The 16,291-nt window shown below is 41.0% G+C and overlaps 1 protein-coding gene across 1 annotated transcript; it reads left to right on the forward strand.

Moving 5' to 3' along the window:
* Nucleotides 1–743: 743 nt before the first annotated feature.
* LOC141607544 (uncharacterized) lies at nucleotides 744–15,958 on the forward strand. The gene is made up of 7 exons (XM_074426898.1): nucleotides 744–865; nucleotides 986–1,166; nucleotides 1,261–1,395; nucleotides 13,774–14,448; nucleotides 14,697–15,117; nucleotides 15,207–15,223; nucleotides 15,464–15,958. The coding sequence occupies exons 1-7, from the start codon at nucleotides 744–746 to the stop codon at nucleotides 15,956–15,958; spliced, it is 2,046 nt and encodes a 681-aa protein (XP_074282999.1).
* Nucleotides 15,959–16,291: the final 333 nt, after the last annotated feature.

Here is a 16,291-nt window from a genome sequence, read left to right on the forward strand (position 1 = left end):
CTAGGATCTTTTGATGGACTCCTCTTCTCTAAAAGGGCAGGGTGACTCTGGTGGTCAAAGTCCTTCTTCTAAGGAAGGAGTTTCATCTGTGGATGTTTCAGTAAAGCACTCAGGATGTTCTGGGAACTCTTATGATGATTATGTTCTTGTTACTCAAAATCAGTTCTATATTTGGATCAGGAGCAATGGTTAGATCTGGAAGGTGAGAAAGATGTTGTCTCTCACACTTTTGTTGAATCTACTACTGTGGTCTTCTCAGGTTCACTGAATTCTGATCAGTGGTCTGGGCAATCTACTATGGAGTCAGGTGGTACCTCTGGGGAACCTCAGGTGGTTTCCTCCCCCCAAAAAAGGAATGTAGACTCATGCATTGTGCAAGGTCAGAGATCCTTTTCTAAAGGAGGCATTTCATCTATAGGTGCTCCACTAAAGCACTCAAGACGCTCCAGAGTCACTATTAAGAAATCTAGTAACAAGTCTTCATTGGGTTCTATTCCTGTTATTGATTCTCCCAGTCAGGTTATAGAGGGCATTGATGGGAAGCAAGTTTTGGTTTTTCAGGAAGATGAACTAGGTGGTACCTCAGTAGGGAATCATCAAGAGGAGGGAAACAACCAAGGGAGCCAGAGACCTATTGAGCTTTCTTCTTCCTCTTTGGTGGTTTCTACTGAAATGCACTCAGGATGTTCAAACATGGTAGTAGTGGAATCCCAGGAAATTACTGTCCCACCAGACAAAATTCAATGAAGATTGTAGCCTGGAATGTCCGAGGGTTTAATAACCCTTTAAAGCATAGTGAGGTCAAGTCTTATATGAGGAATAATAACCTGGATATAATTGCTCTTCTGGAAACCAGGGTAAAGCAGTCTAAGGCTTTTAGAATTCCTGCCCATTCTTTTGAGAATTGGGGCAGTTTTTGTAACTACGATAAGCATCCTAATGGTAGAATTTGAGTTCTTTTTAACCCTCAAACTGTTTCCATCAGGATGAAGGTTATTGAGGCTCAAGTTGTTAGTTGTTGTGTCCATCATTTTGAGACCAATATATCTTTTAATGTTAGTTTTGTTTATGGAAGCAATAATGCTGACACCAGACTTGCTCTTTGGGATTCTATGAGATCTTTTGCCCCTTCTGGCCCTTGGATGATTCTTGGGGACTTTAATGTGGTCAGGTGTCCTGAGGAAAAGCATAGCCCTAAATCCTAATCCCCCTCTTCTTCAGGATGTGGTGGATTTTAATTCCTGTATTGCTGATTGTCAGCTTGAAGATTTGGTTAGTACTGGGTGTGATATGACTTGGACTAATAAACAAGAACCTGAAGCTAGAGGGTGGTCTAAGCTGGATAGAGTGCTTATTAATCCTGCTTGGTTGTCCTCTTTTCCTACCTCTTATGCTGTATTTCATGAAGTTGGGATATTGTAGATACCCGTATCCGTCGATATTGGAATTTATAGAGAACCCGACAAACACCCGATGATGATAGGACACATGTATTCTTTAGTTGTCATGGTCATTATTTGGAGCTCGTTTTACGAGGTAGAATGGGCGTCGTCGATGAAGTATTTTATTAATTTAAATGATATTTAAATTAATGTTTTTTAAGTGAGTTCATTTTATTAATTTAATTTAAATGATATTTAAATTAAAGTCTTTTTTTTAACGATGATTTCAATTTAATTTATTTTATTTTGAATTTTATTTTTCCAAGTTTATTTTATTGAAAATAAAATAAATATTTGATTTGAAAAATCATTTTATGAGTCATTTATTTTAATGGGTTAATTGATTTGAAAAATCGATTTTAAAAGCGAAGAAAACTCGTTTTTAAACATGTTTTTTGAGCTCGTTTTTAGCTCGGTTTTTGAGCCCGTTTCCTTTACGAATTGGCACGAATCTCGAGTACACTAACCAACCCAAGCCTCTACCCATCCACCCTTGTTCGAACCCCCTAACCACGGCCCAAATTCTCGTCCAAAACAAGCCCCAAACAGCCCGCATAAACCGAGCAGCCCCTGTTTTGGCAGCTCAATCCCGAGCCCAAAACCCGCTCCAAACACTACCAAGACCCGTACCCATTAACCCTAACCCATACCCTAGTATCCTACCCATATTATCCTAGCTTAATCACCAAGAAAACTCCCCTCAAACCCTCACAAAAGCTGCTGGACAGCAGCCATACGGGATGAAGCCCGATTGCCTCTCCCTCTCTTTTACCCTACTTTAACTCCATATAAATACCACCCCTTTACCATACATTCATTCCTCTAAGTTCTCCATACATCCTACCATCACCCACAAGCTTTAAACCTCAGAAACGAACCCTAATTGCCTCCCAAAAACCCTAAACAAAACCGACACACAAACTGAACTGTTTGTGTGTCCTCCTCGAAAAAACAGTTCGTTCCTCCCTCAAACCTCCATCAAAACTCAATTTTCTTGTTCCTAATTAACCACATAACATCCATCTACACAGTAAACAAAGAATTACGAGCCAAATTGCCCTTGAGAGTACACGAAATCCCTCGAAAAACAGAGTGAAATAACACTCTGTTTTCGCGGTTTCTTCTTGTCTGTCCAGTTCTGTTTGTGCTCGTTTTTCGTGCCCAATAACCCAAAACAAGCAGGGGTTACTTTAAGATCCTTGTTCTCCTCTCTTTCTAATTTTCAAAACATCTTTCGAATCGAATTTTCGTCGTGAAACGAGGGAGATATCACTGTTTTAAAATCGCTGTCCAGAAAGTTTCCAAAACGCGTGTTTGCTTTATTCTTCGTCGACGACGGCCTCTCGAGATAAAATCTACCATCGATTATGACCCAAGACGGTGTCAACGATACATGTAGGTTGAGGGTGCATCAAATCCCCTTCTCTTTCCTCTTTTTTATTTCGTTTTCTTATGCTTTTTTTAGTTTGTTTTTTGTTTGTTTTTTCGTTTGTTTATCGATTGTTTTAAATTAACTATGAAACTAGTTAGTCCGAGTATGAGTTAAAGTACCACCATGAACACCCGCGTTGACTTGAGATGGGAAAAGAAACCGCTACATCAATCGGTCGTACACCCCCGTCTCATTTACATATCCTCGTGTTCAAGGTAGGGCATAAATAAAACAATTGTCTAACTTCGTTCTTCGCTTTCGACCCCCTTTTGTTTCGGCCAAATCGACATACCCTAGGACCCGTTGTATGTTAGTTTAACCTCTGATTGTTAACCTATGACATATTTAGATAACATTAATTTAATTTAATAACCTAATTAGACACGATAGGTGGCTTCGACGTAAGTTATAAAATCAATCGACGATTCTGTAAATAATTGAATGCATCTCTCTCTTTCACCTAGTTTCTCGCTAGAATAAGAGTGCGTGATTAGCACCTTCTTATTGACACTCGATGAGTTAAATTAATTAGCGAATTTGACCTAATTAGACCCTTTAGGCCGTGTAGAATGCACCCTCGTGCGACAATCAATTAACATCGTTTTTTTACTCGTTTTCTAACTTGTTTCCTATCCCTTTTCGCAATCATTCGATCTAACTAATGAACCTAACTTAGGAACTAGGTTGGCCTTGTCTTGGCCGTGAGGGTGGCCGTTGGTTTGGGCCGTGAGGTGGCCGTTTTCTTTACCTTTCTCGTTTTGTTTTTATACCGTTTGTTTTCTCGTTGTTTCATTGTTTGTAATTTATCGTTGGTTTATCGAGTTGTAATTTTCGAGTTTGTTTTACTTCTTTTGAGTCAAAACCTCTTCAAAAAAACCTTAGTCTTATTTGGTTAGACGGTTGTTCCCCAATGCTTGTAGGAGCGTAGTAAACCGCATGTTGTTTAAAGCAACATGGCCCGGTTTATGCTAATGCATGCTTTGGTGCGTAGCCCTATGTCTAATTCGATGAGATTAAGCGCGAGCACGCATTACGAGGAGTGACCCAAGGCCGTGGGTCATGTGAGCCGTGGGCCACCCCTAATGTGCACGGTTTTCTAGGCCAAACGGCCGTGTGTGGTGTCATGTATTGCGTTGTATGTAGCAATTGTATTTAGATCGAGTTGTATCTTTAATTTATTGTTGTGTCGGCATGAAATGCCTGGTTTGTAATAGGTAGATCCCAACGGCTCCCCCATTCCCCATCAAGCCTTGTTTGTTTCGTTTGAATGTTGCTAGATCAATCAACCCGCATGCTAAATTACAACTTTGACAAAGTTAGCTTAGTTGCATCTAAAACGACATAGAAATTGTTGTCACATGATAGGGTTAAAACAACGTTTGCATATCATACATCGTACGTAGCTATGACCTTGTTTGAACTCCGACACTTGACTTAGTAGAGGCCGTTATTGACGGGCGGGGTTGGGTGTCCTTATGGGCTTCCCAACACGTACCCTCACCCCTTACTCAAGATCTATGGTTTGTGGATCCGTCTAAATACCATTGGATTACGAGAGTCATTCAAATCGAGTGATATAGGGTACAAGTCTTTATCTTTAATCACTCGTAGTCGATTGGCTTTATGCTTTTCGATGAAAGGTGTAAAGTTGACTTGAACGGTTCCAAGTTCCCAAAAAACTTGGTGGCGACTCTAATTTGTCTTAATTCGATTCGAAAGAACCTCGAGTCGATTATGCCTGTGTGGATCCCGCGGACGCAGCTTCCCGAGGGCCTTGTCCACAGATTTGGCGACTCCGGGGAAAAGAGGACTAGTTACACTTTGTTTCTAGGGTCTTTTCCTCCGAGGTGAAACTTGAAAAGAAAGTGTTGGAAAGTAAAACATTACTCATAGTGCTACGATTCATGCATAAACCCTTAAGGACTTGCCCGGGCCGTCCCAGCGTTTCTTCGTGATGCGTGGGGGGCGACGTCCCACTATGCTAGGAAGCTGCACATTGCTCGCTTCCACTTCACCTCGCGTGGTTCTTGATGGTGGGGACGATCTTCTAGGTACTCTACCTTAAGACACCTTGCTCTATAAGACCGCAAAAGGATGAAGGGCATAAACCTTCTTGTAGAAGACTTGCCGAGACTTAGAGATGTCTAGGAGCATACATCCTTGTAACATGAGAATGACAATGTGCAAATTGTTTTCCCGAGTCTTTTCGAAATTTCCCATGTCCTTTTCAAAACCTAACTTTTGAACAACTTACTTTCAAAATAGCATGGTTTTAAAAACGCGGAATGCTGCCCAAATAGGACTAGAATTTTCGGCCCAAAATGAGCTTTTATAGCCGGCATGCTGCCCATTTCAAATCTCATTTTCGAATCAATCTTTCGTTTTTTTCAAAACCAATCCAAAATGCCTCTCGAACCTCAACCAAGCATGAAATGCGTCAAGTCGTGTCCAGGTCATGGTCGTGTTAGGCCGGGTGTGTTTCGTTCTAAGAGTCTAGAACACGACCTTGTTGGGTCACCCAAGCTCACCTCTTGGGCCTTGAGTCATGTTGGTCGTCCTTTTGGTCTAGGATAGTCCACAAAAACGTCCAAGCTAGGCCATTTAGGGCGTTTCACCCGAACCTATGGGCTATGTTAGTCCAATCACGGGTTTGGCCACACCGAGTCCGGTTTATAACCGATTTGTGACAGTTTGAGTCATGTCGTCTTGTCGAGTCTAAAATGAACCAAGGTCTAGATCCAACCGTGAGTCGAACCTCTGGTTAGTCAATCTCAAGTCGAGTCTTTGTTTGAGTCAAGTTGGGGTCGTGTCCTTAAGTGTGCAGAGGCTCTTACTTTAAATATTGACTCAGTACGGGGTTTTCTTGTAGAAAGGCCGCCAAAAACCCGACGTCAAGCAATGGAAGATGCTATCAACAAGCTCACCAAGGCCGTGAACCTCATGATGACCCGAATGGATGCAATCGAATCTAAGCTGGGTGAAGATTCCCCTCCATCTACCCCACCTCTGACTGATCTGGAGAAACGGTTCAAGTTCATCGAAGACCGTTTGAAACTCTCCCAGGGGAAGAACATCCACTATGAGAATGCTAGGGCCTATGCCCCAGTTCAGGATAAGTTGCTCACGAACATGGTACTCACTAACATCCCAAAGTTCAAGGGCACCGAAGATCCAGTCCACCATGTTAAGGCCTATAAGGGGTACTTAGCACTAAAGGGAGTACCTGCTGACATGCTCTCTGAAATCTTTGCCCAATCTCTGGGTGAACACCCGAAGGCGTGGTTCTATAATCTTGACCTTAAGAACTTTCCCACTTTCGAAGATATTACGGTGGAGTTCTGTAAGCACTATGCTGACAATGTTGAGATTCAAACCAACATAAGGACTTTGGAAGTAATGACACAGAAGGAGAAAGAGGGCTTTACTGAATTCCTCGCAAGATGGCGCGCTGAAAGCGTGAAACTAGCTAAGAAGCCTGATGAAGTTGAAATGGTAGATAAGTTCATAAAGAATCTACGACCTGTTTACCGGAATGCTCTGAAATACCAGAATTTTGGCTCTTTCAAAGAATTGATAAGAATCGGGATAAAGGTAGAGGACGATGTTCGAATTGCTGAAGCTGAGAGGCCGAAAGGGTACCAAGGGGCCTCATCGTCCAAGGGCAAGGCCCTAGCAACGTCCCATATTGATGAAGCCATCAATCTCTTAGAAGGGCAATCGAAGAAGTCGCAGCGCCAAACACCTAGGGCATTCACCGATATCGGATGCACTTATACATATGCTCTCCAAAGGCTCATAGCCCAAGGAAAGCTGAAGCCCATTGGTCCAACTCCGGATCCACCTGCTGAACAACAAGGCAAATGGTATAAACCGAACGCCTACTATGCCTTTCATCAAGGGAAGGGACACGATACTGAAAGGTGCTTTAGACTAAAGCACAAAATTCAAGATATGATTGAGAACGGAACGCTCCCAATCCCGGCCATAAAGCCCAACAACGTCACCAATCCATTTGGCGACCACACTAACTTTGTTTCTGTCGAAGACAATGTCGATTACTCCCATCTTATCCGCCCATGTCACTTGAAAGGGGTGTTTATCGGGAAAATATTTGTGGATTGCTCAAAATTCTTTCCAAACCCGAAGAATGAAATTCAAGTCGGGAGTCTTGCTCTAGAATGTACTCCTCTCATTAACGAAGTTAATAAAAGGCAATTCGATTCACCAACCTTTATCACTGGCGTAGATCCTCAGAGGACTACCTCGGGATGGAGGCAGACCATCAAAGGGATCAAGGACAAGAACCGAGCATCTAAGCTGACAGCTGAACAAGAGAAAGCTCAAGACCAGATTTGAAAATTATGAGTCGGGATCTGTTTTCTTATCTTAGTCAAGTCGAGTCTAGGACTTTCTTTTCCTGAAGTTGAGTCGTTTGTTCCGCGATGACCTAGGGTGTGTCCTAGGAATCGTTCCTTCGAGTCTGTTAAACATTTGCCTTTCCAATAAAAGGTTGCAGTTTCGTTTCCAAATATGTCTTGTTTCCAATCCTCAATCATTCCGAAAACATGATAAAATGCACAACACACTCAAAGGCATCCCTGGGGTAGAAATATGTCCCGTTTCAAAATGTAAGGTACAATAGGATTCCGTGTTTGATTCCTTTACCTATTCCATGTCTGGCGGTAGAAAACCTCCATCAGAACCAGTGCTTTTGACAAGGTTTTAGATGATTCTATGACGAACCCGAACTAGCTCCTTGTTTCCCCTATCGATGACGGAAGGCAAGCCTTTTCCCCATAAAATCATCCCATCTCGAAGAGAGAAGATATCAACCCGTTCTAACAAGGAATTGTTAGTTCTTACCCAAATTAGTTGGCGAAGCCCAGTTTTCAAGGTGTATCCCTTTATGACTAAGAGAATGAATAGAAGATCATGAAAAAGAATGAAAAATGAGAAAAAGAGAAAAATTGGAAAAATGAAAAAAAATGAAAAAAAAGAAAAATGAAAAAAAGATGAAAGAAAAAGAAAAAAAGAAAAAAGATGTTGAAGTTATTGCGGAATGCTTTTTGGTTGAATGTCGAAGTTACGGAAGCCAGAAGTCAAGTCAAGCACCCATAGTTGAAGTTCAATGGGCGAAGCCCAAAAGCTTAAGTAGTAACCTCTTTACCCTCTAAGTCCTGCCTGAGACAGTTACAAAGGGATAGTCGGGAATTTTGAGAATTATTCCGCTTGTGTTGTTACACCCAGCCTTTAGGGTCCAGACATGGAAATTTGAACCCACATCATTTTTCAACCCATTTGCACTCGTGGTTCATCAAACCCGAGACACCCATTCCAACCACATCAGCAGCCATAGGCCTTGGCCTTAGCACCACAAAACAAACCTTCAGAATGATGGTTAACCATTCCAACTTCTTATTACCAAGCTCCACATCTCAAAAGATCCAAGCCTTTTACACCTAACCCCAAACACGGGATTTAACGGTACCTTACAGGCTAGAATGGGATATGACATGATACCTTAGGTGAAACCTTTGAGTGTGTACACACAATCAAAATGCCATGTTTATGCACCTTGATCGAACTACGTCGGATTTGATTTCGCTCCACGCGAATACGTAGGCAGTCCTTCAGAATAAGGGATTCAATCCACTCATCAACCAAGTTGTCATCTTGTCGGTTTCTTACGGGTCTTAACCAAGTCCAAATGAAGCCACCTTTGTTTGAGTCAGTCTTAGCACTCGATGTAGGCTAGGATAAGGATATAGGTTCAGATAAGTAGTGTCAAGTCTCGGAATGAGCTTTATCTAACGGTTTAGGCAAAAATGCCGAGTCATATAGATGTAGGTTTGTGTTGGGAACAGAAAATATGAAAAACCCGCTGAAAAGAAAGAAGGCGTGGAAGAAAAATAGTAAAAGCCCGCTGAAAAGAAAGAAGGCGGTGGCAAGAAATGATGAATACTCGCTGAAAAGAAAGGAGGCGAGGAGAAGAGTGGCAGAATGTTCCCAACAAGAGTGATGTGTGATGTCCAACTGTTCTCATAAAATCAGTCTGTGTTTAGTGTCTAGGCGAAGCTAACGTTGTTGCTCTGTGAGTTTAATCCACCTTGTCAATGCCAAGTGATCTTGATTCCCATGTGCCCTTGGGAGCACGCCCATGCCATATGATATCTCCGTCTCAAGTCCGACAACCTAGTGATTCCCATTTGCCATGTTTTGGTGCCAGAATGGCCAATTTACATTTATACCCCCAACAAGTCAATAATTGAACTAAAACCCATGCACACTTACGGTTTTATTTTCTTTTTTTGTTTTACGGTAGCGGGCTACGCCCACGTGGTTTACAAGTCATACAGAGTGTCTGAGTCGTATTTCATGCTCACCCATCAAGGTTCGATTTCAAAAAAAAAAAAATTCAAAAGTTCAAAATTCCGAAATTTCAAAAACTTTTTGCAAATTATGGATAGATGATCCAAGTAGTAGAATCTTTTCGGGTCGATGATCCAATCTTTCAAAATTCAAAAATTCAAATTCAATTTTTTGGGTCGATAGCCCAATTATTCAAAATTTTCAACAGGTTCAAATTTCGGGTCGATGACCCAGCCTTTCAAACTCAAATTTCGGGTCGATGACCCAACATTCCAAGTGATGTCAAATTCAAAATTCGGGTCGATGACCCAATTATTCAAAATTTTCAAATTCAATTTTCGGGTCGATGACCCAATCTTTCAAATGATCTAATTTTAGGATCGATGATCCAAATGTGCTTATGTGATGATTATTGCTAGTACGTTTTTGTGTTTCAAATGTAGCAGATATGCTTCATCGGGGCTCTAAAGTCTTCGACTTTAAAGCCATTGCAAACTGGGGGCTCTGAAGCCGTTGGCTTCATAGACCATTATCAAGATGTAAAGGATGACATCCACCAAGAATTCAATTCAATACAAGAGTATGAAATGGAAGAATTCCGTAGCCGAAAGCAAATGATGAAAGCGGCGGCAACCTCCTTGAAAGTCCCGTCCCATTTGGACACCGCCAGCGGTTGATAAATTTTGGGCAAATGTCAGCAGATGATGAATTTCGGACAAGTGCCAGCCGATGATAAACTTTGGGCATGAGTCAGCAGCTGCCGAACTACGACGCGGTTTGATTCCGTCAGAAACGGATACGTAGGCGCCTAAGGATAAGGCTCAATCCACCATATATGCAATTTTACGGGTCGACGACCAACGACGATAATTTGACACAACAGAAGCGAGAGTCAATCCCAACGAAGTTTCGGTATGGTCTCTTCTTATGGTCAAGTAGCTTATATACGCAAGTCTAATGGACTATAAACGACCCGAAGAATCCTCGGGTCGAGAGGGACCTGGGGTATACTTTGACTTTCGCCTTGTCCAAGCCTCGGTCAAAGTGGGGGCTCAGAGATACCCGTATCCGTCGATATTGGAATTTATAGAGAACCCGACAAACACCCGATGATGATAGGACACATGTATTCTTTAGTTGTCATTGTCATTATTTGGAGCTCGTTTTACGAGGTAAAATGGGCGTCGTCGATGAAGTATTTTATTAATTTAAATGATATTTAAATTAATGTTTTTTAAGTGAGTTCATTTTATTAATTTAATTTAAATGATATTTAAATTAAAGTCTTTTTTTTAAAGATGATTTCAATTTAATTTATTTTATTTTGAATTTTATTTTCCCAAGTTTATTTTATTGAAAATAAAATAAATATTTGATTTGAAAAATCATTTTATGAGTCATTTATTTTAATGGGTTAATTGATTTGAAAAATCGATTTTAAAAGCGAAGAAAACTCGTTTTTAAACATGTTTTTTTGAGCTCGTTTTTAGCTCGGTTTTTGAGCCCGTTTCCTTTACGAATTGGCACGAATCTCGAGTACACTAACCAACCCAAGCCTCTACCCATCCACCCTTGTTCGAACCCCCTAACCACGGCCCAAATTCTCGTCCAAAACAGGCCCCAAACAGCCCGCACTAAACCGAGCAGCCCCCTGTTTTGGCAGCTCAATCCCGAGCCCAAAACCCGCTCCAAACACTACCAAGACCCGTACCCATTAACCCTAACCCATACCCTAGTATCCTACCCATATTATCCTAGCTTAATCACCAAGAAAACTCCCCTCAAACCCTCACAAAAGCTGCTGGACAGCAGCCATACGGGATGAAGCCCGATTGCCTCTCCCTCTCTTTTACCCTACTTTAACTCCTTATAAATACCACCCCTTTACCATACATTCATTCCTCTAAGTTCTCCATACATCCTACCATCACCCACAAGCTTTAAACCTCAGAAACGAACCCTAATTGCCTCCCAAAAACCCTAAACAAAACCGACACACAAACTGAACTGTTTGTGTGTCCTCCTCGAAAAAACAGTTCGTTCCTCCCTCAAACCTCCATCAAAACTCGATTTTCTTGTTCCTAATTAACCACATAACATCCATCTACACAGTAGACAAAGAATTACGAGCCAAATTGCCCTTGAGAGTACACGAAATCCCTCGAAAAACAGAGTGAAATAACACTGCTTTTTTGCGGTTTCTTCTTGTCTGTCCAGTTCTGTTTGTGCTCGTTTTTCGTGCCCAATAACCCAAAACGAGCAGGGGTTGCTTTAAGATCCTTGTTCTCCTCTCTTTCTAATTTTCAAAACATCTTTCGAATCGAATTTTCGTCGTGAAACGAGGGAGATATCACTGTTTTAAAATCGCTGTCCAGAAAGTTTCCAAAACGCGTGTTTGCTTTATTCTTCGTCGACGACGGCCTCTCGAGATAAAATCTACCATCGATTACGACCCAAGACGGTGTCAACGATACATGTAGGTTGAGGGTGCATCAAATCCCCTTCTCTTTCCTCTTTTTTATTTCGTTTTCTTATGCTTTTTTTAGTTTGTTTTTTGTTTGTTTTTTCGTTTGTTTATCGATTGTTTTAAATTAACTATGAAACTAGTTAGTCCGAGTATGAGTTAAAGTACCACCATGAACACCCGCGTTGACTTGAGATGGGAAAAGAAACCGCTACATCAGTCGGTCGTACACCCCCGTCTCATTTACATATCCTCGTGTTCAAGGTAGGGCATAAATAAAACAATTGTCTAACTTCGTTCTTCGCTTTCGACCCCCTTTTGTTTCGGCCAAATCGACATACCCTAGGACCCGTTGTATGTTAGTTTAACATCTGATTTTTAACCTATGACATATTTAGATAACATTAATTTAATTTAATAACCTAATTAGACACGATAGGTGGCTTCGACGTAAGTTATAAAATCAATCGACGATTCTGTAAATAATTGAATGCATCTCTCTCTTTCACCTAGTTTCTCGCTAGAATAAGAGTGCGTGATTAGCACCTTCTTATTGACACTCGATGAGTTAAATTAATTAGCGAATTTGACCTAATTAGACCCTTTAGGCCGTGTAGAATGCACCCTCGTGCGACAATCAATCAACATCGTTTTTTTACTCGTTTTCTAACTTGTTTCCTATCCCTTTTCGCAATCATTCGATCTAACTAATGAACCTAACTTAGGAACTAGGTTGGCCTTGTCTTGGCCGTGAGGGTGGCCGTTGGTTTGGGCCGTGAGGTGGCCGTTTTCTTTACCTTTCTCGTTTTGTTTTTATACCGTTTGTTTTCTCGTTGTTTCATTGTTTGTAATTTATCGTTGGTTTATCGAGTTGTAATTTTCGAGTTTGTTTTACTTCTTTTGAGTCAAAACCTCTTCAAAAAAACCTTAGTCTTATTTGGTTAGACGGTTGTTCCCCAATGCTTGTAGGAGCGTAGTAAACCGCATGTTGTTTAAAGCAACATGGCCCGGTTTATGCTAATGCATGCTTTGGTGCGTAGCCCTATGTCTAATTCGATGAGATTAAGTGCGAGCACGCATTACGAGGAGTGACCCAAGGCCGTGGGTCATGTGAGCCGTGGGCCACCCCTCATGTGCACGGTTTTCTAGGCCAAACGGCCGTGTGTGGTGTCATGTATTGCGTTGTATGTAGCAATTGTATTTAGATCGAGTTGTATCTTTAATTTATTGTTGTGTCGGCATGAAATGCCTGGTTTGTAATAGGTAGATCCCAACGGCTCCCTCATTCCCCATCAAGCCTTGTTTGTTTCGTTTGAATGTTGCTAGATCAATCAACCCGCATGCTAAATTACAACTTTGACAAAGTTAGCTTAGTTGCATCTAAAACGACATAGAAATTGTTGTCACATGATAGGGTTAAAACAACGTTTGCATATCATACATCGTACGTAGCTATGACCTTGTTTGAACTCCGACACTTGACTTAGTAGAGGCCGTTATTGACGGGCGGGGTTGGGTGTCCTTATGGGCTTCCCAACACGTACCCTCACCCCTTACTCAAGATCTATGGTTTGTGGATCCGTCTAAATACCATTGGATTACGAGAGTCATTCAAATCGAGTGATATAGGGTACAAGTCTTTATCTTTAATCACTCGTAGTCGATTGGCTTTATGCTTTTCGATGAAAGGTGTAAAGTTGACTTGAACGGTTCCAAGTTCCCAAAAAACTTGGTGGCGACTCTAATTTGTCTTAATTCGATTCGAAAGAACCTCGAGTCGATTATGCCTGGTGTGGATCCCGCGGACGCAGTTCCCGAGGGCCTTGTCCACAGATATCTGATCACTCTCTTATGCTTGTTAACATTTTTGAGGATAGGAGGGTTTTGAAAAGATTTAGTTTCTTAAACAGTTGGATTGATCATCCTGATTATCTTTCCATTGTGCAATCTGCTTGGCATACCTCTCACACTGGGAGTCCTATGTTTTGTTTTCTTGCAAAGCTGAAGTCTGTTAAACATGCCCTTTCTAACTTATATGGGTAGGAATTTAGTAATATTTCTTCTAGGGCCAGATTGCTAAAGCTAAGCTGGTGCAATGCCAGCAGAATCTGCAACTTGGTCCCTTTTCTTCTGAGTTAATTCAAGAGGAAAAGACTTGGTTACAGGAATGTAGCAAATTTAAGACTGTTGAACTCAATATTCTGAAGCAAAGAGCTAAAATCAAGCACATCCAGCTTTCTGATTCTTGGACTAAATATGTTTTTGCTAAAATCTCTGAAAGACAGCATCAACAGGTTATTGGGACCATCAAGGATAGGAATGGTGTTGATCAGCATGGCTTAGATAAAGTTGGCTTAGCTTTTCAAGACTATTATCAGCATCTGTTAGGATCTACTGCTGCTACTGTTGATTTTGATAATAGCCCACCTGGTCCTACTGTCACTGATGAGGAGAAACTTGGCCTTATCCAACCTATCTCTACTGAAGAAATTAGAGTTGATGTCTTCAGTATGGATTTTAATAGTAGTCCAGGTATTGATGGTTTCTCTGCAGGATTTTTTAAATCTGCTTGGAATATCATTGCTACTCATTTTTGTAAGGCTGTTCAAAGTTTTTTTAGGATTGGTAAATTGGCTAAGCAAGCAAATTCCACTATCCTTTCTCTTATGCCAAAGAAAGATACCCCTAGTAGTGTCATGGACTTTAGGCCTATCTCTTGTTGTACAGTTTTCTATAAAACCGTAAGTAAAATCTTAACAACAAGGCTACAACAAGTGCTCACTGGTATTGTTGTGAGGAGCATGCTGCTTTTATTAAAGGCAAGAGTATCCATGAAAACATCTTGTTGTCTCAAGCTTTGGTTAAGGGGTTTAATAAAAAGTTCATCTCTCCTAGATGCCTAATCAAGGTTTACATTCGAAAAGCTTTTGACTCCTTGCAATGGCCATTTTTTGAAAGAATGTTGAATGAGTTTGGTTTCCCGTAGCAGTTTATCAAATGGATTCTTGGATGTATTATTAGTACTTGGTGTTCTCTAAAAATTAATGGAGGTTTGACTGGTTTTTTCCCTGGTAAGAGTGGGCTTAGACAAGGGGACCCTCTCTCCCCAGATCTCTTTGTTCTAAGCATGAAGATTTTGTCCAGGTCTTTGAGAACCCTTTGTCAACAAGGCTCTGTATCTTTCAATCCCAAATGCTGTCAATTCAACCTCACTCACTTGATTTTTGCTGATGATTTGATGGTGTTTGTCCGTGGTGATGTCCCCTCAGTGAAGGCTGTTAAAAAAGCTTTAACTGACTTTGCCTTGCTATCTGGTTTACATGCTAATATGGACAAAACTAGTATTTTTTTTGGAGGTGTCTCTCAAGATATCAAAACTGAAATTCTAGCTGCTACTGGTTTTACTATTGGTGATTTCACTTTCAAATATCTGGGATTGCCTCTTGGAACTAAAAGATATTCTATTAATATGTTTGATAATCTCCTAATCAAAATTCAGAAGAAACTGCAGCATTGGTCTACTAAAACTCTTTGGGATTGAAAATTACTGGTTTTCTAGTGTCTTGCTCCCTCAAGATGTTCTTCAAAAAATTTCTAAGCTTAGTAGGAATTTTTTTCTGGGGGATTAAAGAAGGGGAGAGGAAGCTTCAGTTCAAAAGTTGGGCTCATATCTGTGCCCCTTAGAGGAAAGGAGGGTTCAATATTAAAAATGTGTATCTCTGGAACATTGCTCTTTTATTGCACTGGATTTTGAAGTTAAATGTCGCTCCAGTTGGTCTCTGGGCTAGATGGCATCAATATTATGTTCTAAAGACAGATAGCATCTGGTCTCTTCCTTCTAAAACTCAGTATTCTGCCAGTTTGAAGGGAATTCTCACTGCTAGAGACTTCTTGATTACCCATTTTGGTTCCATTCAGATTGTCAAGGATCTTTTGGAGTCCTGGGGTGCTGGGGGTAAATTGCAGGCCAATATTGTTTATGATCATCTTTTACAGATCCCTGATCAGGAAGATTGGCACTCGGTGTTATCCCATTCTAGTATTGTTCCTAGTCACAAGCTCATTGCTATCCTTGCAGCTCAAGGAAAGCTGGCTACTGTGGACAACCTTCAGTTAAGAGGATTTCAGTTGGCTAACAGATGCTGTTTGTGTAAGCAGGATGTTGAGACCCATCAACATCTCTTTTTCAGATGCTCCTTTTCTCAGACAGTCTGGTCTGGTCTGCAACAATGGCAGAAGCTTACAGTTTAGACCTCTAGTTTGGCAGATGGGATGAAATGGAGCTTTGATCATGGTAGCAAATCTGGCTGGTCCACTGCCTGGTATAGGACTGTCCTCGCTGCTGCTATTTTTAGGCTATGGATGGAACGAAATGCACGTGTTTTTGGGAATCAGGAGCATTCAGTTAGATCTCTCATTGATAGCATAAAATTTATAGTCTCGGTTAGGATGTACATGAGGAAGTCGTCTAGTGTCATGTTTGATAAGCTTTGCTCTTAAAAAGAGCTCAGTTTACTTGGGGTTTTTTCCCGAGTTGTTCTCTAGTGTGATATCCTTGCAAATTTGTAGTTTTATTTCTTCTTG

This window comes from Silene latifolia, chromosome 10 (assembly GCF_048544455.1).
Source record: "Silene latifolia isolate original U9 population chromosome 10, ASM4854445v1, whole genome shotgun sequence".
NCBI classification, from domain to species: Eukaryota; Viridiplantae; Streptophyta; class Magnoliopsida; order Caryophyllales; family Caryophyllaceae; genus Silene; species Silene latifolia.